Raw genomic sequence first — 26864 nt, forward strand, 5'->3', positions numbered from 1 at the left:
TTTTAACAGTAGAACTGTGGTGTGTCAGGACAGAATCCAATCTCCAAACTTCTAGTATCCCTTGGAGGAAAGAAGATTTATATTACTCCCTCGGGCCCAACACCCCCCCCCCCCCCCCCCCCCCCCCCCCCGCCCCCACAACCTCCTCCATCTTGCCAAAACAACCCTGGCTGAGGTTAACTAACTCCTCACAGGCCTGGTATTTAAGCTGCTGTCCTGTTTATCTGTCTGACTCAATTTCCCTGGAAATATATCCCACCCAATGTGATACTTGAGGGTGGGTGAGAAATAATAACTCTTTTAAAAACAAAGATAAGGTTGAAAAGGATATTTGAGTAAGGCCACTGTCTTTACTGAACCAAAGCTCCTTGTGCACGTGTCTGTCTCTTTATATCTTTCCTGTTTCAGATGAATATGGATCAATCTTTCAAACTGCAAGCAGTCCAGTGGTGAGTACCTGGAACTCTCGTTGGCTTCTGCTGTGACACCTCCAGTTTCTTCATTATTGGAAACATTCCAGCCCAACAACTTCCAATTTTGACCCTATCCTAATAACTGGGATTTTGCATTAAAAACACTCGGTGCTCAATAAATTTCTTGTAACTCTCTTTGGTAAATATCTTTTCTGAAGCTGAGCCATGTTTACCTGGAAACTCCTTCATTTGAGTTCCATCCTGTGCTGAATGGGTTGATCTATCAGGTGAAGTGACGGAAGTTGGGTTGACAGTGTGGAGACACTCTAGACGGGAGTGAAAGTTAGAGGTAGGGAGCAGAATTTTACAGCAATTACCCCATGGATGTAAGAGTCCTGTTCAAGTAAAAAATAAATATGTGATCATCTCTTGCTTCATTCAATAATGCTGTCACCTCCTCTCTGGAAACAGCTGACTCATTCTGGGCTGCAATTCCATACTTTAAGAAAGATGTCAATGTCTTCAAGAAGGTGCGGAGGAGATTTACCAGAATTATAACAGGGATGTGGGATTTTAGTGATGTAGAAAGACTGCAGAAGTTGGGATTGTTCTCCCTAGAACAGGGAAGATTAAGAGGAGATCTGATAGAGGTGTTTAAAACCACAAAGGGTCTTGATAGAGTAAATAAGGAGAAACTGTTTTCAGTGACAGAAGCATCAGTAACCTGAGGAAACAGTTTTAAGCTAAGTAGCAAAAGAAACAGAAGCGAGATGAGAATTTAAAAAATGCAGCCAATTGTTTTAGCCTGGAATGAGCTGGCTGAAAGGGTGGTGGAAGCAGATTAAAAGAAAAGCTTTCAAAATGGAATTCAATAAATACTTGAAGGGGGAAAAAATTACAGGGCTATGGGGAAAGAGCATGTGGAGTGGGACTAATTGGATAGCTCTTTTAAAGAACTGGCACAGGTCCAGTCGGCTGAATGACCTCCTCCTGTACTGTACCATTCTATGATTCTAGACTCCTGTAAGTGCCAGCCGTTCCTCATCAGTGAGCCAAGATGGTGAGTGTCAGTGGAAGATTTTGTCATGAGAAGAGCCCGATCAGAGCTGAGTTCAATGCTACTGTCAACTGACCTCTAAAACACTTTCCAAGCATGTGTCACTGACTAGTGATCAGGAATGAGAACTGTGTTTGATTCACCTCCCTGTCTCCTCTGGCCCGCACTGCTCTCTCCCTTATCTCCCAATTCATTGCTTTCCCCCACTAGCCTCCCAGGGTGAAATCATATTACTCAGTACAGGCCATGGATAAAAAATGGACCACGTGGCAAGGTGGGCTGCTTAAAAGGCCCGCTTAGTCCTCTGGGACTTTTTTCCAGTTATTTTTAAAGTTTAAAATTACACCCTCTAGGCCTTACCCCTTACACACCCTCATCTCCCTCCCCCACACCCTCACCCCCTCACAAACTCCCTAATGCCCCATCCATGCAAACCTATGCCCTACCACTCATCCCCTATGGCCCCTCATATCCCCAATGCCAACCTGTGGCACTTCTATGCCCATTTACCCAGTATACACCCTGTACAAAATCAATGAACCCTATAAGAACAATGGCATGTGTGGAAAAGCTTTAAAAAAGCCATTCATTCTTTCATAAGTTTCTTTTAAAAAAAAACTGCCTTTCCTACAGCGCTATGAAAGTGTCAATCAACCAGAGTTTTAAAGTATCAATAGTAGAAATTGCGAGCCCTAAAATTCTGTAAAATTCTGCCCAGTGGGTCAGGTGTCTGGGCTAATGGTCCAGAGACATGAGTTCAAATCCCATTATGGCAGCTGCTGAATTTAAATTCAAGTAAATAAATTAAGTAAATCTGGAATAAAAGGATAGTTTTAGTAATGATGACCATGAAACTAAGGGATTGTTGTAAAAACCTGTCTGGTTCCCTTAGGAAAGGAATCTACCATCCTTACCCAGTTTGGCCTATATATAACTCCAGAACCACAGAAGTGTGATTGACTCTTAACTGCCCTCTGAAATGGCCTTGTAAGCCACTCAGTTGTTTCAGGAAGGCAGCTCACCACCACCTTCTCAAAGGTAGTTAAGGAAGAGAAATAATGCTGGCCTTGCCATTGATGCACACACCGAATTAAAAAATAGCTGGACCGTGTCCGCCTGTTATTATTTGTTAGAGGTTCCCCCCATTTCACAATGATTTTCCCACGGCTGATTGTTTTAACAAATATAGTTTCACTATGTTGTCACAGACAATAAGCACAATAATGAACTCATTATTTTTATTTGTTTATGGGATGTGGGTGTTGCTGGCAAGGCCAGCATTTATTGCCCATCCCTAATTGCCCTTGAGAAGGTGGTGGTGAGCTGCCTTTTTGAACCACTGCAGTCCATGTGGTGTAGGGAGGGAGTTCCAGGATTTTGACCCACTAACAATGAAGGAATGGCCATGGTATTTCCAGGTCAGGATGGTGTGTAGCCTGGAGGGGAACTTGGAGGCAGTGGTGTTCCCACTCGCCTGCTGCTCTTGTCCTATAGGTGGTGGAGGTTGTGGGTTTGAGAGGTGCTGTTGAAGAAATATCACAAATAGATTTGTATTGTCAACCCATGTCTATGAAAGTAATCATCTTGAGAAGCTATTTTAATTAAAAATAAAAACTGTGGACACGTAATTCTGATTCCTGCATTTTCCTGTTCTCTCATTCTCTCTTCATCTATAAAATTCATTACTTTTTAAAACTACTTTTCTCTGTTTAACCTAACCTAACATAACCTATCTCTTACATGCTTTAAATCCCCCTTACTTGATACCTTTCACTTTCCCCATGAAGTTGGTAGCAGCTTTAAATGAATGATTTTTAAACATTTCTGTTGTGACCCGATCAAATTTTGATAACATCTGGGGCATCTGAATCTGTTTTGCTTTAACATCTAAATATTAAAAAACTCCCAGGGACCCATACAAATACAGAAATGCTCCCAAGTACCCTCTTTATATATTGAAAACCCCCTGGGGGCGTCCTTTAAATATGGACATACTCCTAGGCACCGTCACACTATTAGGGAATTCCTGCAGATATTTGCCAATTGGAAAACTGACCTGGTCAGTCTTTTCTCCCTATACCAAAAGAGGAAGAACAACTAAACTCACCAGAGATGTGCAAAAAGTTATGAAAGTTAAAAACTATCCTGAGGAAGTTATTAAGAAGTGATTTAACTTTTGGAAAGTCCACAAGCTCGCTTGGAGGTGATGAGTTCTTAATATTGAGCTCATGGTTTAGAAACATAGGAACAGGGAAAGGCCATTTAGCCCCGTTAGTCTGTTCCGCCATTCATTGAGCACATGGCTGCTCTGTGCCTTAACTCTATTCTCCTGCCTTGGCTCCATAGGCTTAATAGCCTTCACTAACAATGATCCATCGATCTCAGATTTAAAGTCATTACTTGAGCTAGCATCTTATGTTTTTTTGTAGTTCGTCGTGCAGCCATTCAGTTTGGGTTGAAAGAAGTGGGTGATGATGAGGAATGGACTCTGTTTTGGACTGACTACTCAGTCTCATTGGACAAAGCCATGGAACTGAAACGCTACCAGGTAATTATCCAACTGTTGCCCTATAAGGAGAAGTTACCATTTCCCACCAGGAAAATCTCACCCAACATTTAAATTTCAGTAAATGGGATAGCTCAGTTGATAAATGCAATGACAGTATGATTTTGGGTGTGAGTTGTTAGCTCTGGCTCTGTTGGTAGCACTTTTTACCTCTTGATTCAAATCTCACGCAAGAGACTTGAGCACATAATCAGGTGGGCACTCCCAATGCGAGGACTGAGTGAGCACGCACTGTTGGAGATGCTGGCTTTGGGATGAGACTTTAAACCAAGGCCTTAGTCAGGCAGACATAAAAGATCCTGCGCACTATTTAGAGAAGAGCAGGGCTGTTCTCTGCAGTGTCCTGCTGAATAGCTAATCCTCAACCTAATAACCAAATAAACAGATTGTCTAGTCATTAGAACATTATTGTTTGTGGGATTTTGCTGTGCACAAATTAATTGCTGCATTTCCTGTATTGCAACAGTGACTACACTTCAAAAGTACTTAATTGGATACAAAGCTCTTTGGGATGTGCTGCGGCCATGAAAGGTGCCACAGAAAAGCAAACTCTTTCAATGCAGTCACAAAAAATCAACAAGATCCTAATCAGCAGATCTCAGCTACAACACTAGTGACTCTAAATTGGCCACAGTGCTTCTTGTTTCCGGTGAACAACAGAAACAAAAACATTCAGGGTTCCTGCTCTTGATTGCAATGAAATGACTGCTGCTGAAAATATAAGAGGTTAAATATAGCATTGTGAAACTGCACCCTCTGCCCCAACATGGTAAATTAACTGGTTGTGAGAGTCATTAATGAGTAGATGAAGTACTGGAGGGTGGCCAGCAGCTGTAGGACCATTCACCTGAATTAGTCAGTGCCTTTAGGAAAGTAGAGCAAAAAATAGAAAACAATAAATGACATGTGTTATACACAAACTGTGTGAAGTCAATGAGGACTGATGACCTTCTTTCTTATGCAGAAAATTAATCATTTTCCCGGGATGAACGAAATCTGCAGGAAGGATTTGCTGGCCCGCAACTTAAATAGGATGTTAAAGTTATACCCAAAGGATTACAACATTTTCCCAAAAACATGGTGTCTGCCATCTGAGTAAGTTCAACAAGGGCCAGGGAGTGGAATAACTTCATGGCACAGTAATAATAAATTAAAGCTATACTTACAGGACAGAACATGGAAGCAAACTCTGGGCAATGGAATGGGTTAGAAGCTGGGCTTTTTTCTCTGGGACTTAGGTTCAAGTTCATGGAATGACGATTCCTCTGCCTGTTGCCCTTAAAGATCCCACATGTTTGGGATGCATGAGTCTAGTTCCTTTTAGGAGTCTCTGACCAAAAAACTCACAATCTTACTCAGAGAGACCATCAGCTGTGTATTGTGAGAACTGGAAAACAAATTGTCATATTGATGCAGTAGGATGCTTTTCCCTGGCCATGGCTAAGGAACATTGTTGGGATAGACTAGGGGAGTTTTACTCACCTGATATCTAATCTGGGAGTGTTTAATACCAGTATTGGGTGTCTGAAATGGGAAATCTCCAGGACTAACATTCCTCACCTTGAAAAACATAAAGAAATAAAATGAAGTCACATAAATCTACCCCACTTTCATCTCTGGGCTCCTCTAACTCAAAGACCTGAGTTTTCCTATATTTAAAATATGCTAGCATACCCAAGGATTGAAAAGTGTTCCCAGATTAAGATCTGTTCCAGATAAGTGACTCTCTTTCCATCTTTGGTCCTGATCTCCTATCCATTCTAAGTTTTGTTGTCCTTATGTCATTGATTCTATCAGGCATTGGGCTCGATTTTACGGTCTCCCTACCGGGCGTGCATTCAGCGGTGGGGTGGGGGGGAGATGCACATGTAAAATATGATGAGCAGCTAGACCACTGCCTTCTTGCCCAACCCTAAGCCGATCCCCTTAAAACAGCAGCCCGCCTATCATTTTAAAAGAAATAATTAATGGTCAATTGAGCTTGTTAACAAGCTGACTGCTCACGCCATAATATGGTTGGCGTGGGCGGGAGTGAGCAGACTTTTTTTTAACCCAACTGGGAAAAGGTGGGAAGGAAGGGTAGTACATCCTTCGGGGGGTGGGGTGGGGGTGGTGGGGGGGTGGTGAGGGGTGGGATTGGGTGGGGGGTGGGGTAGGGGGGTGGAGGTGGTTGGAGGGGTGGGGCGGGGGGGGTGCCCTGTGCACACCTGGTGTACTTCCCTGCAAGATGTCAGCCACTCCCTTTGTGCCTCTATGCCTGGCTTCCAAAGCCTGTCCCCTCACCCCCTTCTAATACTGAGTTCTGCCACTGCTGCGACTGCTAGATTGGCTGGCAGTGCTTGAGGGCGGGATTTCCCCCCCACTGAAGGGCAGAAGTCCCACTCTCTGCTCATATAGGCTGCCTCCAGCATCCAGCATGTTAATGCTGCAGGGCAGCCTTTTTTTTAAGTCAGTCACTTTGAAACCGACTTTTGTAATGAGAGAGTTGGGGCAGTGAGCAATATGCCCACCTCTAGTAAAATCAGCCCTTTCTGTTAATTGCATATTAATTGTTGCAGGTATTGGACATTAACTAGGAATTCAGTTGTTCCCCTATAAATAGACACAGACTGAAACTGTGGTTGTTGAGCTAGGAGGTGTATGCTTGTAATGTGTAACTGAAAATAAATGCTTATAAAAGTGTATTCTATACTTCACCACTTGTCTTTCTGGAATATAAGACATACCCCCTGTAATTCATCTTAAGCTTCAAGTTCATTGTTCCACAAACTCCTCTTGGTCTTCCATTCTCACTGCATTGAAATTTAAACAGCCTGTCTCTCTAATTCACCCTTTACCACTCCTCAAAACTGATGTACTCCTCACTTTCCCATTTGTTCTCCTACAATCTGTAGGGTTTTTAATTCCCTCCCTAAAGCTCTTTACTTCTCTTTTGTCCTTTAGGGTGCTTTTTAAAATCTTCCTCTTTGACCAATCTTTTGGCCATCTGCCCCAGTATTGCCCTTTGCAGCTTTTATCCAATTTTGCTTGATAATGCACTTGTAGAGTGCCTTGCAACATTCTATTATATTATAATATACTATATAAATGGAAGTTGTTATTGTTTTAAAACCAAAGCTTGGAACAATTTAACCGTTCCATTTTGATTTACCTCAGCTTCTCTCTTCCCATCAGTCTTGTTTGAACTTATAACCATATCCCACAGGCCAACAGAGCTATATTGATTTTTATCAGAGGTGCAAAATTGAGAGACTGGATAGTAGATCAGCTCATTGTACACGCCACCTGAAGGCCTTGAAAAATCAGTTTTGAGGGATGTATAATGCTTGGCTGACTTGAAATCACAGGTTTCACATTATTACCAAAAGGAAAAAATACAGCTGATGACTTGTAACACTATTTTACCTCCAAGCTGACAAAATTTAAGGTTTAAGAGTAAATATTCAGAGTTTCGACTGGGACCACTGTGCCGGTCAATAAATTGGGGGTGTGGTAGGACTTAACAGTATTTTACAGCAGGGTCAATTTACTCAACTAAGAGCAAAACAAAAAAAAAGTCTATTTACAGAGTCTATTTAAAAAGTCTTACTAAAACTGCAGCACCCGGAACCAAGCAACTTCTAACAATGAAAGAAGGGTGATTTCTGAAATATGGTGAGTGGTGGATGTAGGGCTTAACACCAGAAAGTAGACAAACAGCTGTGGAGTTATTGGTGCAGGCAAACAGTGAGATTTGGGTGTGTTATGATAGGGCAGGTGATATGTGCCAGGTGGACCAAATCCACAAGAGAAACGTGACCCTCTATCACAATGGTTTTGCAAGTTGTATTTATTATGAGAAGATTTGTGCATTGAATTCATAAATAATGAATCCACTAACACCCTTTAGAAATTTACAAATTAAATTAAAACATTTATTAACAAAATAAAATAATTTAAACACATACGTAAGATTGCAGTTACTTAATACTATAACAAATCCTCAAATTCCTAATTAACTTGACTCCCAGCTACACACCCCCTTTAAGTCAACAGTTGAAAATAGATTTTAAATTCAAATAAGCAATCCAGCAAGGTTACCACAGCACCCACTCAACAGTGGAATTCCAGAGAATTTTAACACCAGAACAGCTCTTCTTCTGCAGAATGGCTTGAGGCTTTCTTCAAGGCTGTTTCATCCAGTGTATCTTTCAAGATTTTACATGGCCACACCCACAAAGCCTTCCATCCTTCTTTATGTATGTTTTTCTCTCTTTAATGTGTAAAATCCCATTGTTCTACATGTGTTTGGAAATTTACTTTTCCCATAATATAAAAACCTTTCATGTCATCATTGTGGTCAGCACTTCTGGGAAAAATAAATGTATTGTTTTGCCTCACTTATCTTGTTAATTGTACACATTACACTATCCCTTTGAAAATCAAACAACCCCTTCACTTATCTAAAAATGCAAATTCCTTTCACACCCTATCTGTGGAACCCTCATCTTAGTTTATCCCATCTCCATTTCTAAAGTCTGCTTTACACCTACTCTTTTGATAATTTCAACCTTGCAGTCTATCTGACTCTAATTCAATTAAATCAACCACCCACATAAGCCTACCTTACAATATCCCACAATACTTTTATGAAAAATATGATAGTCTCATGATAGGTGGCTTTGCATGGATCCCATCTTTTACATAGAAACATAGAAAATTCAACTGTCTGCGGTATCCTGTCCTTTGTGCAGCAGAACCTTCCGGGTTCAAATCCACCGGAACCCTACCAAAGACTTCAGATGGTGAACATAGTTATCTTTAAAAAATGAACAACAGAAAATTTATGGTGCGGAAGGAGGCCATTTGGCCTATCGTGTATGTGGCAGCGAAGAAAGAACTTTGCAGGCGAATCCTACATTTTGCTCATTGTCTGTTGCATTGTAGGTTGCTTCAAGTGCATATCCAAGTATTTTTTAAATGTGATGAGAGTTTCTGCCTCTACCTCTACTTTCAGGCAGTGAGTTCCAGACCCCCACCACCCTCTAGGTGGGAACATTTCTCCTCAACTCCTCTCTAATCCTTCCTCCGGTTACTTTAAATCTTTGCCTCCTGGTCATTAACATCTAAAAAGGTTGTGGGGTCAAGTCCCACTCCACAAAAACCAGGCTGACACTCCCAGTGCAGTACAGAAACGGTCCTTCACTGTCAGAGGTTCCATCTCGCACATGACACTTTAAACTGGGGCCCATGGCTACTATTTTGAAGAAGAACAGCTGGGGAGTTTTCCCCAGGGTCCTGGCCAATATTTATCCCTCAACAAACATAATTGAAAACAGATTATCATCATTATCATATTGCTGCTTGTAGAAGCTTGGGACAGAATTTAATGCCCTCCCCCATGGCGAGTTTAGTGGCGGTGGGGGGGGGTGGAGGGTAGCATTTAGTCAGGCAGGAGGGTGGTGGGAGGGGACCCTGTCACCTTTCTGCCTCCATCCCAAATAAAGTCCATGGCAGGAAACCCCACTGCCAATTGAAGCCCTTAAGTGGGCATTAAGTGCCCACTTAAGGTCCTCATCCTGCTGCCGCTGGTATTAACCGCGAGGAGCACGACAAGCAAACCCATGTGGAGCTGTTTGGGGAATCCCAGGGGTGTACCTCATTTAAAGGCACACTTGGAACCTATGGTTGTGAAAGGTGGTGTAGAAATGCAAGTTTTTTCTTTTATATGTCATTCTCTATTTTGTCTGAAAAATGCTTCTTTCTGCAGTTATCATGAGTTTATGGCCTACAGCAGAGCAAGAAAATCCAAGACCTTCATTTGCAAACCTGATTCTGAATGTCAGGGACGTGGCATCTTTTTGACCAGGAACACTAATGAAGTTAAACCAGGGGAAGACATGGTTTGCCAGGTGTATATTCCAAAGGTATTTTATCCTTTTATTAGTGTTAATATATGGACATTCATAAAGGAAAATTCTTAACTTTATGACATTGATTTGTATAAAGAACTCCACTATAAACTTGAGAAGCAGGGTGAAAAACGTCATTGCTAGGAACTTGTATGCCATTAACACAGAGCACCACAACATCTCCTGTGAGAGGCAGAAAATAACACAGACAAACCTGCAGCCAGGTCAGAAACACTGAGAAATTGTTCCCCAACTCTTTTAGGGAATCCGAGAAAGCTTACAACCTGAGATTGCCCATGGCTCATCAAAACACAACTAACTGGCAACTTGTCCCTATATCTAGAAACATCTGTTCTTTTTAACAGACTGCAGTGACTCCATGCTCACCACATGTCTCAGAGTAATAGCACTCTGTGATTAGAAATTCTCCCCTGGCATTTTTGCTTATGAATGTTGGACACATGTCCTCTAGTCTCTCAAACCCTTTCATATAATCTCCCTTCCTGTGACAAATCCCTGCTTCATTTTAAGAACTCTGCCAGGGTCGATCTTGACTTAGCCTGGTGGTGTAAAATGAACCCACTCTTCCTGCCTTTATGCACCTTGATCTTTAGGCGCCAGGAAATTCACACCATATATTCCTCCCTATTAATATGAAAATTAAAGTTTCAAAGTGTCTAAGCATCGTTCATGCACATTAAAGAACCTGCAATTGATGAAGCGTTTCAATTTTTAGTACAACTCATACCAATGTCATGAAAGTGTATTCAAATAAACAAAGAAGATCTAAGTAAAAATGCTACTTTTCAAAGAAGAAGATCACAGAAAACAACAGAGAAATTCTGGTTGCAATTTTACTGACGTTTTGTACCAAGAAACTTGTGTGTGTTGGGGGCCAAACCACTATAGTGAGCCCTGTGGTTTTCAGGCACAGGAATCAAAAGATATGTATAAAAGATTGAGGAAATTGAGGCACAGCATAATTATGTGGATCACACACTTGAGCCTGAGTTTCCTTGATCTTCCATGGCGGGTATTTGCCCACCCCATTTTGCAGTAAGAACCAAACACATCAAAATGGGGAGTTTGGGCCATCGAGTTGAAGCCAGAATTTGGCTTGGCTGTGATGCCCTGTGTGGTTGAATAGCCAGCTAGTTTACTGCCCAGGCCTCATGCATGAAAGGGTAGCATCACTCAGTTGACATACATGCATGAGAGGAGCAGTGAAAATTAGAGTGGGGACAAGTGCAAGTCTGGAGCCAATAGAGGACCCTAGGAAGGGAGCTAATTGACACCAGGGTGACCAACATTGTTTTAAGGAATTGTCCCTGATTTTGACTGTTTGTCATGTGTCCCTTATTTTTAAGACAGCCCATGGGAGACTGAGCCTGGGAATCTTACTTTGCCTTTTGGCTCTATATTTTGCTTTGTGAGCATGCGCACTGTGGCCATTGGCTATCTAGGGGATAATCATTTGTTTCACTACCCACCTCCACCGCACCCCCCCCCCACCACCCCCAACCCCCCACCCCATCGCCTTCAGTCCCAACTGGTCCCGTGGGTGAAGCGTCACTTATTTTATTTTATTTCATAAGAGTTCGTCACCCTGATCGACACAATGCAGATACTGGAATTAATGTTCCCTCTAAAATACCACGAGTGCACACCAAAGCAGCAATCCAGAATGTCCAGCAACAGTGCAACAAACACGGCAGACACAACAACCAAAAATTAGACGGAATATTGACCATAAGTCCATTCCTTTTAAAGATACAGCAGCAATGTTTTAGCTCTCACAATGCATACAATCAGCCTTTACTTTTTGTGCAGCCATTCATCTTGGATGGGTTCAAGTTTGACCTCAGACTCTACGTCTTGATTACTTCCTGTGACCCTCTACGAGTATATTTCTACGATGAGGGCTTGATCCGTTTTGCCACCACAAAGTATTCTGAACCCACTGACAGGAATCTAGTAAGTAACCCTGTTGGTTTGTTGGTTAAAGCTGAAAGACATTGAAGTGTTGTTAGTTTGCTGTAAAAGAAATATAATTGGTTATTTTTCTGATTGTCGGGTAGCAATCCCAAGAGCTCAGTGAAATGTTGGCCTTTCGCTTCCAAGAAGGGTTGCCAACCCTCCAGGATTGTCCTGGAGTCTCCAGGGGTTACAGGTGGATATCTTGGACTCTGCTGTGAAAAAATATAGGAGTGTTAAAACATAATTCTGTATTTTATTCATTTTCTTTGAACATTTTTGTTTATTAGTAGTGGTAATCTCAGGGGTGGCATGAAAATGGTGTTGGACCAGGCAATGCGGTCAGAGACAGGAAGCCAGGTGATGAAAACTCCAGGATTATATCCAGCCAAAGTTGGCAACCCTGCAGCCTGCCCAATGTTAGTCTCCCTTGAATTCAATGGAGAAGATGATTGCACAGAGGATAAAACCTTGCTTTCTGCTGGGCGGGTTAGGCTGAAGTTACCTCCCTGGTATCTAATTAATTACTTCTTTAATTTGCACTTTTTAAAGGTGGGAGCACATTAAATAGATGTTCCTGTGCTTAGGAGGATTAAAAAAACATCAGCCAAGGTTCTCAGACAAGTGATCCCAATTCATTCCTGTGGCTACTGCCTGTTGGTACACTGTGTGGGAACAGGATTGAGTTTGGCTGTGATGCATCTCATGGTAAACCAGCCTGTCAGTACTCTCAAATGGGAGAGTGTCCACTGGGTGAGATATTCAAGGGTAGCTGGGGTCATTGGAAGTGTAATTCCTTTCCAGTGCTTTGGGTGTCAGCCATGGTTCGGTGAGTAGCATTCTTGCTGGCATTGAAGGTCCACTCCAGAAATTTAGGCACATAATCCAGGCTGATACTCCCAGTGCAGTACTGAGGGAGTGCTGCAATGTTGGAAATTCTACCTTTTGGCTGAAACATTAAACCATGTCCTGCCTGCCCCTCAGGTGGGCATAAAAGATCCAATGGCAGAATTCAAGGAAAAGCAGGGAGAGTTTTTTTCTTGTTTCTGGGTCAATACTTTCCCCTCAAGCAACATCACCAAATTAGATTATCCGATCCTTACCTCATTGCTGTTTGCGGGAGGTTGTTGTGCACAAATTGGCTGCTGCACTTCCCTGCCTTAGAACTTTGACAAAACTTCAAAAAGTACTTCATTAGATATAAAGTGCTTTGGTAAGTCCTGAGGTCATGAAAGGAGCTACAAAACCCCAACCTTTCTTCTTCTTTTCTAACTACTGTGTATTCCCCAGCTACACATGCCAAGGTCCCTGTCAGTCTATTTCTCCTCTTTGCTCATAGTGAAACTGTTGCGAACATGTTAATAGCAATTGCCTGGCCATACTCCCATGTACCTGCTTGTTGTGGTGACCACAATTTGATATAATTATTGAAGGTGACTTCCCTGAAAGAGACACCAACCCTTTTGCCTTCTGTTGCTCACAGGAGGACATCTGTATGCACCTTACCAACTACTCTATCAACAAGCACAGCAAGAACTTCGTCCGAGATGAAAACAAAGGTAGTAAAAGGTGAGACTGCACAGCAGCAGAGTAACTGTATGTGGCTTTCTCATGGTGCAGAATAGGCATGCCCTTTGTAAAAGTGCAGTAGATTGGAAGCTGGTCAATGCAGCAGGAGAGATAGTACAGCCCTTATTCCATTATCACAATAGCTCATTACCTCCTCCTGGTCCCCCTCTTTGTAAGACATTTTATTTTTTTTCCCCTTTTTAGGTGTCTCTTTGCCACTAGCCATCTCCCAAGCCAAGATGGCTATCAGGCAACTCGCTTCCAGGCCTCTGCTCAGCTGTCTGTGAGGAGGTCTATATCAACCTGAGGTGAGTTGCCCATTCAATTTCTAATTTTTAAGCCCACTGCCCACCCCCCCCACCCCACCCTGGCCTCCCCTGCTTGTGGGAGGTGCTTGGCCTCTGCTCAGCCCTAAATGCCATGGCTGGCATCATGAGTTTTTGAAGTGGGAAAAATTATGGGTGTTTAAACCCTACACATTGTACTCTTGCCACCTCCCAACCTTTGAACCCTCAGAGACCTCAGCAGACTTAAAGGTTTCTCATGACCTACAACTTCTCCCCGTTTGTTTGTTGCCTGTTTATATCTCCAATGCCCCCCAATTTTCCTCTTCCTTCAATCCAGACTAGGACCATGTTCCAATCCCTCCATGGAATTAAAGCCACTCTATGAACAACTCACATGAAGAAAAAGGCTTCATTTGAAGAAGGGTGTTAGTCCTTCAAAATTCCAATGATGAGCCCCATCCTGCAACTTTGAAGGAAATCAATGGATCAAGCATCCCAGAAAATGAAGCCTGAATAACGGTCAATCTTGGTCCCAAGTGAGTGGGAATCCAGTGCTAAAACTATTGGATTGTCTCATTCAGATCTTCCAGGAAAGATTCTAGGAAGGGGAAACTCAGCCATGTACTGAGTTGGTATGATGAAGAAGAGTCATATTTGACTAGTAACATTAACACCGTTTCTCTCTCCACAGATGCTGTGAGACCTGCTGAGCTTTTCCAACATTTTCTGTTTCTATATTTAAAAAAGTGTCTTTTTTTCATTTTCTTTGAATATTTCCATGCATTAGTTACAGAAAAGTATTGGTGATGGTAAAGAAAGCTGTTGTTTGACTGACAATCAGGAGTCATCCAGTTGGGTAATAGCGAGTCTGTTGGCTTCTTAATTAGATGTAGGAAGGTGGTGCCTTGCAAGGATGGACATATTGGGCCAATGTGGAGAGCTTGGTGGGGTGGGGCAGTTGATGGCAGTCAGTCATGTGATGAAACCTCTAGGGAGGTGACCAGCCAAAGTTGGCGCCCTATGGTCTTGAGGTAAGTCTTCGAGAGGGTTGGCTAGACATTACAGCTGGAAAAAATGGAAGGGAAACCTGGTAAAAGGGAGGCTCAGGCTTTCCACATGGGGCCCAGAGCAGCACTCCTGACCCACAAGAGAAGTTCAAACAGAGAAAATGAAAATATACCTTTCTGGACTCCTTCTAACTCTAGAACCACTTCCCAGCAGCTTTGGCTTGGTAGGAACATCACCAGTGTTCCCCACTCAGGCCTCAAGTTAATATTCCAGACAGGCCATGATTATGGCAAATATGCATGCTTAAAGAAGGATCCCGTTGACTTCAGTTTAAAACTGCTCCCCTCTGGGCTTGTACACAAAGTACAGCCAGAGCCCAGAAGGTTGTTGGTGGCCATGGAACCAACACTTCTGGACAAGGATTTGGAAGAGAGAAGAAAAATTATAACTATTAATCATGGCAGTAATAAAGAGGAAAATGTGATAGTCTCTTTAATCGATTCATTCTACTATTGTGAATCCATTATTGACTCTGTGCACTCTGATATTGGTATAAATGATGCTGCAAGTTAGATAAAACCATCTGACAAATTAATGATGATTTACAAAAGTTTAGTGCTGACTGATCTGTGAAATGTATTTCTTCCAGAAAGCTATCTTTCTTTAACAAGTACATGGAGAACAACGCCTATGATTTGGAGAGGCTGTGGAGCAGTATTGAAGATGTGATCATCAAAACTATCCTGGCAGCATATCCAGTTCTGAAACACAATTACCTCACGTGCTTTCCCAACCATATTTCTGGCAGTGCTTGCTTTGAGATCCTTGGCTTTGACATCCTCCTGGACCAAACTTTGAAACCCTGGCTGCTGGAGGTACAGAAATCTTTGAAATAAGTGTACACAGGCTAAACAGATGTTCCGCCCATTACATAGAACATAGAATCGTACAGCAGAGAAAGAGGTCATTCAGCCCATTGTGCTGTACCAGCCCTTTGAAAGAGCAATCCAGTTAGTTCCACTCCCCTGCTCTTTCCCCATTGCCCAGCTAATTTTCCATCTTTCGAGCATTTATCCAAAGTTACTGTTGAATCAGCTTTCATTGCCCCTCCTGGCTATGCAAACCAGATCACAACAATTCGTATTTTTAAAAAAACTCTTCATCTCTCCTCTGGCTCTTTTGGCAATTACCTTAAACCTGTGTTCTCTGTACAGGTATCTGCTTGTTCTAGGTGTAAGTGATAACTCATTAGAGCAGAGTGCCCCTTTAACAGTAAATTACTTTTACCAGAGTGTGCTCCTTACTTAAACTAGTGTTAAGCCTCTCTATTAAAGAAGATTCTAGTAGCTGCATTTCTCCCCCATTTATTCTTGAACATATTTTACTGTGACTATTTTAGGTTAATCATTCTCCAAGTTTTACCACTGACTCCAAACTTGACCAAGAAGTGAAAGATAACCTTCTTTACGATACTTTTTGCATGATAAATCTTGGTGCTTGTGATCGGCGGAAAGTTCTAGAAGAGGAGAGGCGAAGAACAAATGAGCGACTTCTTCACATCTACAAATCCCGTGAGGACAGGTATCTGCGTGATGGAGAGACAGTGTGAAATATTTCAATGAACTAGTGGAACGTAGAATATAGGAACTGGAGTAGGCCATTTAGCTCCTTAAGCCTGTTCCATCATTCATTGAGATTATGGCTGACCTGCAACCTAAATCTATATACCTTTGCCTTTGTCCTATATCTGTAGATAATAATGTTAATAAAATTCTATCAATTTCATATACAAAATTAACAACTAATCTAATATCAATGACCATTGTGCAAGGGAGTTCCAAACCTTTCCTACATTTTGCATGTCGAAATGTTTTCAAATTTCACTGCTGAAAAGTCTGGCTCTAACTTTTAGTCTGTGTCCCCTAGACCTAGGCTCTCCAACCAGCAGAAATAGTTTCCCTTTAGCTACCCTATCTGTTCATCTAGACTTGATATCTTGAAGACTTTGACCAAATCAACCTATAACCTTCTAAATTCCAGTGATTACAGCCCTAGTTTGTGTAATCTCTCTTTGTAATTTAATCCTTGGAGTGTAGGTATCATTCTGGTAAATCCACACTGCACTCCCTTCAAGGCCAATATATCCTCTCCAAGAATGGTGTCCAGAACTGAACACAGTTCTCTGGGTGTGTTCTGACCAGGGCTTTGTATGAAGAGTCATCAATGACGGAAGTGTGAGGGTGGTGTGATTTGAAATGTGAAGTCACATGATGACATGTCCCGGAATAGGTGCAATCAGATTTGCTGACCCTAACCCTGGCCCATTACTATCCATCCGTTAGTTTGAAAGAATTGAAAGTTTTGTACTTTTGACCTTCTGCTCTCAGTGAACACTGCTTCACACCAGGAGAGAGAATTAAGAACCAAGGGCGCAATTCTAAAGTCAGTGAAACAAATTCAGAAGCACTTTTCTCACACAACTCATGGTAGACCTTTAGAATTCTCTCGCTCGAAAGGCTGCTGGAACCTTCAAGACTGAGATTTCTGTTAGGTAAGACTATCAAGAGATATGGGGAAAAGGTAGGTGAATAGGGTTGAGAAGTAGATCAGCCACAATCTGATTGAATGATGGAGAATCTCAAAAGGCTGTATAAGCTACTCCTGTTCCTAATGTTGCTATGTCTGTCTGATTGCAGAATCAATCCTAATGTTTTAGCATTACATATATTACCAGTACAGAAGCATGCTTCTTGACTCAACTGGTCTATGCTGTGTTCATGCTCCATACAAGCCTCCTTCCACCTACTACATCTAACCCTGTCAACATATCCTTTTATCCTTTCTTCCTCATGTGTTTATCCAGCTTCCCCTCAAATGTATCGATACTATTTGCCTCAACCACTGCCTGTGGTAGTGAGTTCCATATTCTTACCACTCTCTGGGTCAAGAGGTTTCTCCTGAAATCCTTATTGTAGAAGAGGAAGGAAGAAAGGGCAGAGACTGGACAATAATAAGCAGCTGATTTAAAAACAAAATGTCATGGGGCAGAATTTTCAGGTTGGCGGGCGAGCGCGATCGGTGGGACCAGGATTGGCCGGGAAATGGGTTACCCACCGCGATTTTGCGCTGGCGGGCCAATTAAGGGCCACCTGTGAAATGCGGATCCCCAGTGGTCAGGAAGGAGGGGGCAGGGGTGGGTGCCTGTCGGCCGCCGGGTCCAATGGCGACCCGGCGGCTGGTTTAAAAACCGCACAGGCAGCCCCTTGAAGGCCGCCACGGAAGAACGTCTCCTCTGCGTTGTCAATAATCAAGATGTGGAGCCGAATGCAGCTGGACATGGCAGGCGGGAGGGCAGGTCAGGTGGGCACTCGGCCCCCCCTCCTTTCAGATGAGTGCCTCACGGTCCTCCTGGAGGAGGTGGCTGCCGGGAGGGACACCCTTGACCCCAGAGATGGGAGGAGGAGGCCGCCGCACCTCACAAAGACAGCATGATTAGCAGCATGACGTGTCGCAGTGCACATGGGTGCAGTGCCGGAAGAGGTTCAATAACCTGCTGCGCTCAGGAAGGGTGAGTACCGTGTTGGCATGGGTCAGTGTGCAGATGTGTTAAGGTGTGGCTGGCCCGCCCCCATGGACCTCAGGTCTGAGAGCCAACTGTCAGTGACACCGGAGCTGGCCAAGGAGGTGAGCCCTGGCTGCTTGGACTGAGTGTCTTGCGGCTTGAGGGCCACAACTTGATGTGCCCTGCAAGGTGTTCCTCAGCTGGGGTTGGCCAGGCTGCAATGGTGCTGCAGGTAAAGAGTGGACTAATCAAGCTCCTCTGTCCTTTCAGGAAAAGATGAGCCATAACCGATAAGAGAGGTCACGTACAGGCAGAGGCCCGCCCAACCTGCTGCTGACCAGGTTCGAGCAGGTTGCCCTTGAGCTGGAGAGCCGGCACACTCCACGTGCAACCGGGCATGGAGAGGTGGGGGTGCAAGGCGAAGATAAGAGCGCAGTGCATGGAGGTGAGAGTTTTGGATTGTGCAACCATTCTTGTGTGGTCTCTTCAGTGATGGGAGCCTCAAAGCTGCAGTCCCCATTGATCATTGAAAGACGATGGCACCATGATGCAGATCTCCATCGTCTCACTAGGGTGCCTGGCATGCACAGTGACAGAGTGATGACTTTAACTAATGACATGTCCTTGTTCTCCCTTAGATTCGCCAGCACGCACTCGCTCTCTGGACCCCGAAGGGCCACCCCTGATGCCGGAGGACTGCCGGGCATCATTTGCACCTGCATCACACCTGCTCTCTGAACCAGGCACCAGCGCAGATACCAGCACCTCGGTATTAGATCGGCAGCCAGAAGGTCGATGCACATTGGTGGGGGCACTTCACACTCACTTGAGGTGCAGGTGGAGGCAGAGAGTGCCCAGGGTGCCGGCAGTCGGAGGACTGCTGGGGACCAGGACAATGCTGGGTCGAAGGCAGATGATGAGCCACTGGAATTTCCATTAGGTGGCAGATGCTGGATGTCCAGCGGGATGTGTGGCAGGACCTGGCAGAGATCCATGAGGGTCTGCGTGCCATGACCTCCATTGTAGAGGAGTCCATGTGGAGCATGAGCACTGTGTGGACCCTCATGGCCCGAGTGCACTGCCTCCTCCATTGAGAGAGTGGAGACCCTCATGGAGAGGCAGCTCCAAGGACAGAATCAGGGGTTCCTGGGGTTGCGCTTGGACCTGCGAGCTCTCACATAGGCAATGACCTCAGGTGGTCAGTGCCAGTGTGGGAGGTGGATGAAGCACCCCGTATCCCAGCTAGGTGCCTGTCCATCAATGGGAGCAGGGAGGTCCAGACCTCACGTTGACGCACAAACTGCTTGTCGTCTCAGTGGGCTCCTGTCATGGCACCCTGGATGATGGCAGCAGCTCTTCTGCCCCTCTGCCAGTGACTGTGGCATCTGATGAGGCTGCGATGATTGGGGAGATGCCAGCTGTGGCACTGGCCGCTCCCTCCCAGGCTGGGCTAGCACAGACTCCATTGGCCAAAGGAGAACCGCCAAGGTCATCAAGGCCAACAAGATAGCAGAGTCAGTGGCCTGTCTCTAATGCTGGTGCCAGGGAGGCGGGGGCACTCGGAGACATAAGTTAAACGCACTATGAGCACAAGAGGGATAGGTCACGGGTGATTTTCTGTTAATTTATATTTGGTTTATATGTCTGCTGTGTGGACATCAACACCAGTAATGATAATGTCATTATGCATTCAATGTGACAATAACTTTAAATTTGCTTTGGTTCCGCTGGCCTGAGCATGCTTCACCTTTTTTCTTTTTGCTGCAGGGCATGCCAGTCTGTAATGCTGGACATGAGTGGCTGGATGCTTTATTGCACAGGCGTTGAGTGGACTTTGGGTGCAAACGAAAGGGTCATTTAAGACACCCGGGATGGACGGGGCAGCCCTGGTGAGAGGTGGAAGCAGATCTTTGGCAGCCGAGCTGAAGGACCATTGAATCACGGTGTCCCTGGTGCCCCTGCCTCCCTGGAGGTTATCGAGGTTTGCCTCCACACCCTAAGTGCTCTCTTCACCATGCTCCTCTTCTGACTCACGACTGGATTCATCATTCATCACCTATGGCCTGTGCAGCTGCCGCAAGATCCTCTTCCTCCAGTGGATCCCCCCCCTTGCCAGTGCTAGATTGTGGAGAGTGCAGCATGCAACCACTACCAGTGACACCCACTCTGGGGGGTATTGTAGTGCACCCACTGAACAGTCCAGGCATTGGAGAAGACCTATGGTCCTCTCTACCACCGCCCTCATGGAGGCATGGCTCCTGTTGTACCACTGCTCCGCCTCTGTTCTTGGGTGGCTGAGAGGTGTCATGAGCCACCTTCTGAGGGGATAGCCCTTGTCATCCAGCAGCCATCCATCCAGACGGGCTGGAGCACTGAAGAGCCTCGGCACCTGGGAGCGTCTCAGGATGTAAGCGTCATGGGAGCTGCCTGAGAACCTTGCGCAGACTTGCAGCATCTGCATCCTGTGGTCACACACTATCTGCACATTCATGGAGTGGAATCTCTTCCTGTTGATGAAGACACCCGGCTGACCCACTGGTGCCTTGATGGCCACATGTGTTTAGTCGATGGCACCCTGGATGCGGGGGAACCCAGCAATCGCTGCAAAGCCTCTGGCTCGCTCAGCCTGGCTGGCCTAATCCATACAGTAAAGAATGAAGATCAGTACCTGCCTGAACAGAGCATCTGTACCAGCTTAACGCAACTGTGGACAGCTGATTGGGAGACTCCACATAGATCCCCCACTGAGCCCTGGAAAGAGCTGGAGGCATAGAAGTTGAGGGCTGCTGTGACCTTCAGAGCCATTGACATGGGGTGTCCACCCACAGATTTGGAGCTGATCTCAGGCCCAATCATCTGACAAATGGAGGTCACAGTCTCCCTTGAGAGGTGGAGCATCCTTCAGCATTGCACCTCAAACATATTGAGGTAGCTGCATCGGTGCCTGTAAACCCTAGCAGCAGGATGGTGGCATCTTCTGCCGCCCCTTCCACCCAGGACTTCCTGCTGGCCCTGTGCCCCTTGTGCCGGCGCCTCTCCTCCCACAGGTCCCTCCCCTGGAAGCTGTATCGGGACATCTGGCCTCCTCTCCCTTCTGCCCCTCTCGTCCTCCTCAGAGGAGGTGCCTCCAGCAGAGACCACAATCCCCATTACCAGGGTAACAGAAGGCTGCCTGATACCTGGAAGAGTCCACACGGTCTGAATCCTCTGGGGACCTTGGAGAAATCAATGAGTCCTGAAATGAAGCCTGGAAATGTTAACAATGAAGCCCCGAACAGAGATGAAGCTGCCAAGTACCAATAAGAAACCAGAAGCAAACTGTCTCCAAAACTCCTCACTGCTCACACTGGCAATGCTGCTGACCCTTTTTATCCCGCCCTTGGAGGAGGTTTAGCAAATTGTCGGCTGCCTACCTTCCCGTTTTGCCCATGTGACAAGCGCGAAATCGCACGTGCAATGTAAAATCCAGTTTAAATGCCTTTTTAATGGCCTTAACTAGCCTCGTAATTGATGGCAGGCGTGGCTCCAATTCCCACGCATGCCCACCGACCGAAATATTGCGCGGTGATGTCGGGACGCTAACCCGACATCATCACGTGCTATTTTATGCTCAAGCGGGCCGGGCATGCGCCCGCCCACTCAGCGAAAAATTGTGCCCAAGGACTGCCCAAGAGTAAAGCACAAAAGGAATAATTGGTGCCTTTCTTTTCAAACTAGAGCTGATGAAATAAAAAGCAACCAGGCTGCCTGGGTAGAACAGATGGAAAAGTACGAAGATGAAAACTCGGGGACCTTCAGAAGAATTTATCCTATTACTGGCTCAGAAAAATATGACAAATTCTTGAAATGCAAACATTCCCTTTTCCAGGAAACTATTGCTTCCAAGGCTCGGGAAGAATGTGCCAGGTAGATTTTATTTGGATTTATGGCAGTCTCCTTTATTTCTAGAATAAACTGGGTATTTCACTAACTAGGCACTATCCCCCCAGTGCCACTCCAGTGCCCCTCCAATGCCCATTCAATGCCCTGGCTCTGTCCCTCCACTACTCCTCCATTGCTCCTCTCCTTGTATATTACTTAGGCTCCTGGAGTCACATTGTTTTGTTCGAAAGAGAATACTGGGTTCCTTGAATGGCTTGGTTGCTAAATCTGCCACCTGACCTGGAACTAAACCATACAGACTAGGCAGGTTTGCAATTGAATTTGTGTTCTGTACTGAGTTAGCTGAACTTGGCTAGGGCAGAGCTGGTGACCCTGCCATTAACCAAAGTTTTCTTGTATTGGGAGAAAAGGGAAAAACTTAACAAGAGTTCCTGCCTCCAAAAGTGTGGGACTGTGAATATTGGATGAGTGCAAGATTCGGCTGTGTTCCAATGCTCTGTCCCTCCCACTAGCCATTAGCACATCCGCGCTCATTCAGTGAAGGGGTTCACACTTCAATATAGGGTGAACTAACAGCCTGATTGCCCATGCCCAGGGTAAGAAGGGCCACTCCTTTCAGGACAGGAGGGGAGAAAATTAGAGGGTTGTGGTGGGAAAATATTCTTACCGAGCAATTCTCACCCCTTGACTCTAGGCAGATGCGCCAGGAGATCCGGCAGAAGCAGGAGCAGAAAGAATTACTGCTGAAAGGGCGGAAATACCCAGAGAAGAACCTACGGGGAGAGTCCCAGAACCAGAAGAATCTCTCGTCAGCAGTCTTGATGAAGCAGAAGCCCTCAACACCTCCACCTTCAGTTCCTGTAACTACTTCACTTTCCTTAATCTGCTATTTTGTTTTAAGACAGAAATTAATTTACTAATAAACCACACTGGGTGTCAGCAGTGGTTCAGTGGATTGGGCCCTTATCTTTGAGTCAAGCTATTAGGGATCAAATCCCACTCCAGAGACTTGAGCACAAAAATCCAGGCCGATACTCCCAGTGCTGCACTGTCAGAGGTGCCATCTTTTGGATGAGGTGTTAAACTAAACATCTGTCCTCTCAGGTGGGAATTAGTGGCCCCATGGAACAGTTGAAGAAGAATAGGGGAGTTGTTCTACTGCTCTGCCCAATATTTATCCCTCAACCAACATTCCTAAAAAAAAATTAATAATGATTATCACATTGCTGTTTGTGGGAGTTTGCTACGTGCAAATTGGTTGCTCTGGTTCCCAAATTACAATGGAGGCAATGCTTCAGAAAGTACTTCATTGGATGTATAGTGCTTTGGTGTGTCCTGGGGTTATGAAAGGGGCTATATAAATGCAAGTTCTACCTTTCATCATCCAGGGTGCACCAAGATTATTAAACTGAACTGAATTTATTAAGTAAAATGCTGGATTGTGCTCTACATTAAAGATTAACCTTCAGAACCTGGGCTCAAATTGTACCCAGACTGGTAAAGTCTTTTTTGTCTGCTGTGAGTTGAATTTTGGCAGTCCTATCCAAGTATTCCTGGCTGTAGGTTCAAAGTAGGAAACCGCTGCTGCACACTATGGGCCTCAGAGAGTTGGTGTGGTGAACAGAATGTGTCCTACTGTTGATGCACAGGAGTTGGGTGAGAGGCAGATGATATGACCAGGGATGTGTGGAGGGAGCTTTCCTCTGTATCTAAGCTTCAAGTAATTTATCCTGATCCTGGGTTTCAAAGATGGAAAGTGTTCTATTCTCCAACCTTAAGTTTTGATTTTAACTCGCTCCTGTCTGTCAGTTAAATTGAAATGAGGGACTTACCCAGCTCTTTCACAGCCTGCTCTGGGCTTCCAAAATGCTAAACTGCAGGTAGCAAAGGCACCTGCCTAAAGCCAGCAAGGACCTCTTTAAATAAAAAATGCTGGGGCCTGATCTATTAATTCAATCTTAATGTGGGGAAGATCATTGATGGCTTCTTCACCAGGATCAAATCTGCCAGGACCAGGAGAGGGTCAAATTTTCAAAACGTTATTTTTTGAAATTCATTCCTCAGATGCGAGCATTGCAGGCAAGGTGAGCATTTATTGCCCACCTCTAATTGCCCTTGAGAAGGTGGTGGTGGTGATCTGCCTTTTTGAATTACTGCAGTCCATCTGGTGCAGGTACACCCACAATACTATTAGGAAGGGAGTTCCAGGATTTTGACCCATTGACAGTGAAGGAATGGTGATATAGTTTCCACATCAGGATAGTGTTTGACTTGGAGGTGAACTTACAGGCTGGTTGTGGGGGGGAGTGGTGAAGGGGGTGGGGGCGTGTCTATTGTAATGGGGGGGGTGGGCTGATCGGGAAGGTAGGGGACTTCTACATTAGCCTGTACGGGACAGAAGGTGCTGGAGAGGGTTGAAGGGTGACCATGGGGAGGACAAAAGTGATTCCCACCTATGGGGGTGGAAGGCATGGGTGACAGAGGGAGGGGAAAAGAGTGCACCTTGAAGGTTACGACAACCATGGCTGCAAGCTACTATGCAGAGGCTCCTGGTGGAGATCTCAAATACTGCATGGGAGCTGGGTCATCGGGCGTGGGCAGAGATGCAGGTCAGCTCAACTGGACACCTGAACGGGAACCCCAGCAGGTCGTATTTGCAATGCTTGGGCCTTGAGACAGTGAAGGGCAAAGGCTCAACGTGCATGGGAGACTTCTTGCACATGGTTCACAAGGCCCCTGGCAAAGACCTTTGCCTCCCTGCACATGCCTGATTCCGGGGCACGTGGGGTGTCCCTCAGAAAATGTTGGGAGTGGGTGGTGCACAGGCTTAAGGACTATCGCAACTAAACCGTATCAGACATGATCAAAGTGCAAGTGAACTGTATTTACAAAAGTGTGATATGTGTAACAATCATAGTGCACCCATGCACTTGTGAAATCAGAACTTCTTAATTTTTCTTTTCCTACCACTTCTCTAGGTGCTCCCCTGACATCTGCAGCAGGGGTGGAGGCAGCCTGCTGACTAGTTGGTCCTGTTGCCTTGGCGGCCGTCCTCTGGAGACCTGAGCCTGGAGGGCCCCAGCTCACTTTAGCTGCCCTGCTGTGGGGCAGCTGCCCCCTCTCTGGTCACTGAGGATGAAGCTGAATCGGTTGCAGGCAAGGGGGATCTGGAAGGACCAGCCACCCTCGAAGAGTCCTGAGTGGAGGTCCCAGGGTGTTGAACTGCTGCTCCTCCTCCCTTTGGGTGCCTGAGGGCCCCTACTAATTTCCTGAAGGGAAGGGGCATCTGAAGGGAGGTCAAGGTGCCCCATCCCCCTCTCATATAGCCACTGCAGAAGCTTACCCATGGCTGCAGCAATGGAGTGCAGGTCTCTGCGCATCTACATCTGAATCTGCTGGACCAGCTACTCCATGGAATCTGCCACCCTCCCCATAGAGACCTCCATGCATGCGCAGGTCAGCACTGCTTTATCAGCCAGCGGGTAGATGGACTCCTTCGCCTTGCGTGCCACTCTGTTGGAAGCCTCCAAAATTTCTGCCTGATTTTCCCCATCTCTTGCTGCCTCTCCAGCATCTCTTGGAAGACCGATTCCAGAGGCCCGTCATCGGGTATGAACCTTGTAGATGCCTCTTCCCCAGCACTCCTCAAAGTGCTGGTGAGCTTGGATGGCCCTGCCTCCTCCTGCTGTGGACACGTGTCCGTGCAATGACGACCAGAATGTGAGGCCTTTCCTAAACTAGATCTAATACTCACCGAGGCGTGTGTCTGTGGGCTGGTGGAGGGTGCAGGTTTCTGCTGTGACACCTGTACAGGTGCACTTTCTGCCTCTGTGATGTCCTCGCTCCTCTCCGGGCTTGTCAGAGTGCTGGACAGGTCTTCTTCACTTTCAGGCCTTGCCTCCTTCCTGGTGACACCTGTAAGTGAGAAAGGAGAGAGCGAGTGACTGCATGAGCTACTTCCAACATGGAGGAATGCTTGACCCTTCGGTTTCTATGACATGCCTGGATCCTTACTGGATGGAGGCCGCAAGCCAATCTCTCCATCTCCGCAGGGTCTTCCCAGCTCCAACCCTGCCAGCTGGGCTGCCTGCTCCTTGAAGTCGGTGAGGTCTTTCAAGTGTGGCTGACCCCCTCCCGTCTTCTCCCTCTCTCTCTCTGATTATGGCTTAACTTCTCCTATGCAAAGAGGGAAGATGGGGTTGAGAGCAATTGGGTTTCATGTATCTGTCTCCTGCTTCCAGTCTTACAAATAACCCACTGGATTGTGTGCCATGTGATTGATGGCACTACAGGTTGTCCAGCAGGGTTCTGAGGCAGCATCCTCCAGAGTGGTGAGCCCATGGAGATATAAGGATAAGACTCCGAGAGGCATGCCGTTGAGTGTGGAAGGGTCAGGGACCCACAGTGGCATCTCCACCTGCAGAGTAGATGGACTGCAATGGGGCTATGAGGCATCAACTTATAACGTTGCCACTGAAGCCCGTGTCCTCTGTACCATTAAATGAGGTGAGTGTGAGCAGTTGAGGATTCACTTAACCTGGCGGTGCGGATGAGGTCAATCATCCTTTTCTGGCATTGCAGGCCAGTTTTCTGCTGGAGGCCATGGGCACTGACTGCCCTAGAGACTTGACCCCCTGCTGGGTTCATCTCCCTGC

At 45.6% G+C, this 26864-nt stretch overlaps 1 protein-coding gene across 1 annotated transcript; it reads left to right on the top strand.

Annotated features, from left to right (window-relative positions):
- The first annotated feature begins 418 nt into the window (after positions 1 to 418).
- Positions 419 to 22237, top strand: LOC144667725 (tubulin polyglutamylase ttll6-like). Its single transcript, XM_078529178.1, has 9 exons — positions 419 to 449; positions 3900 to 4018; positions 5001 to 5131; positions 9786 to 9942; positions 11758 to 11901; positions 13385 to 13470; positions 15415 to 15640; positions 16165 to 16346; positions 22045 to 22237. The coding sequence occupies exons 2-9, from the start codon at positions 3998 to 4000 to the stop codon at positions 22235 to 22237; spliced, it is 1140 nt and encodes a 379-aa protein (XP_078385304.1). The 5' UTR covers positions 419 to 449; positions 3900 to 3997.
- The last annotated feature ends 4627 nt before the right edge of the window (positions 22238 to 26864 follow it).

This window comes from Cetorhinus maximus, chromosome 25, assembly GCF_964194155.1.
Source record: "Cetorhinus maximus chromosome 25, sCetMax3.hap1.1, whole genome shotgun sequence".
Lineage (NCBI taxonomy): Eukaryota > Metazoa > Chordata > Chondrichthyes > Lamniformes > Cetorhinidae > Cetorhinus > Cetorhinus maximus.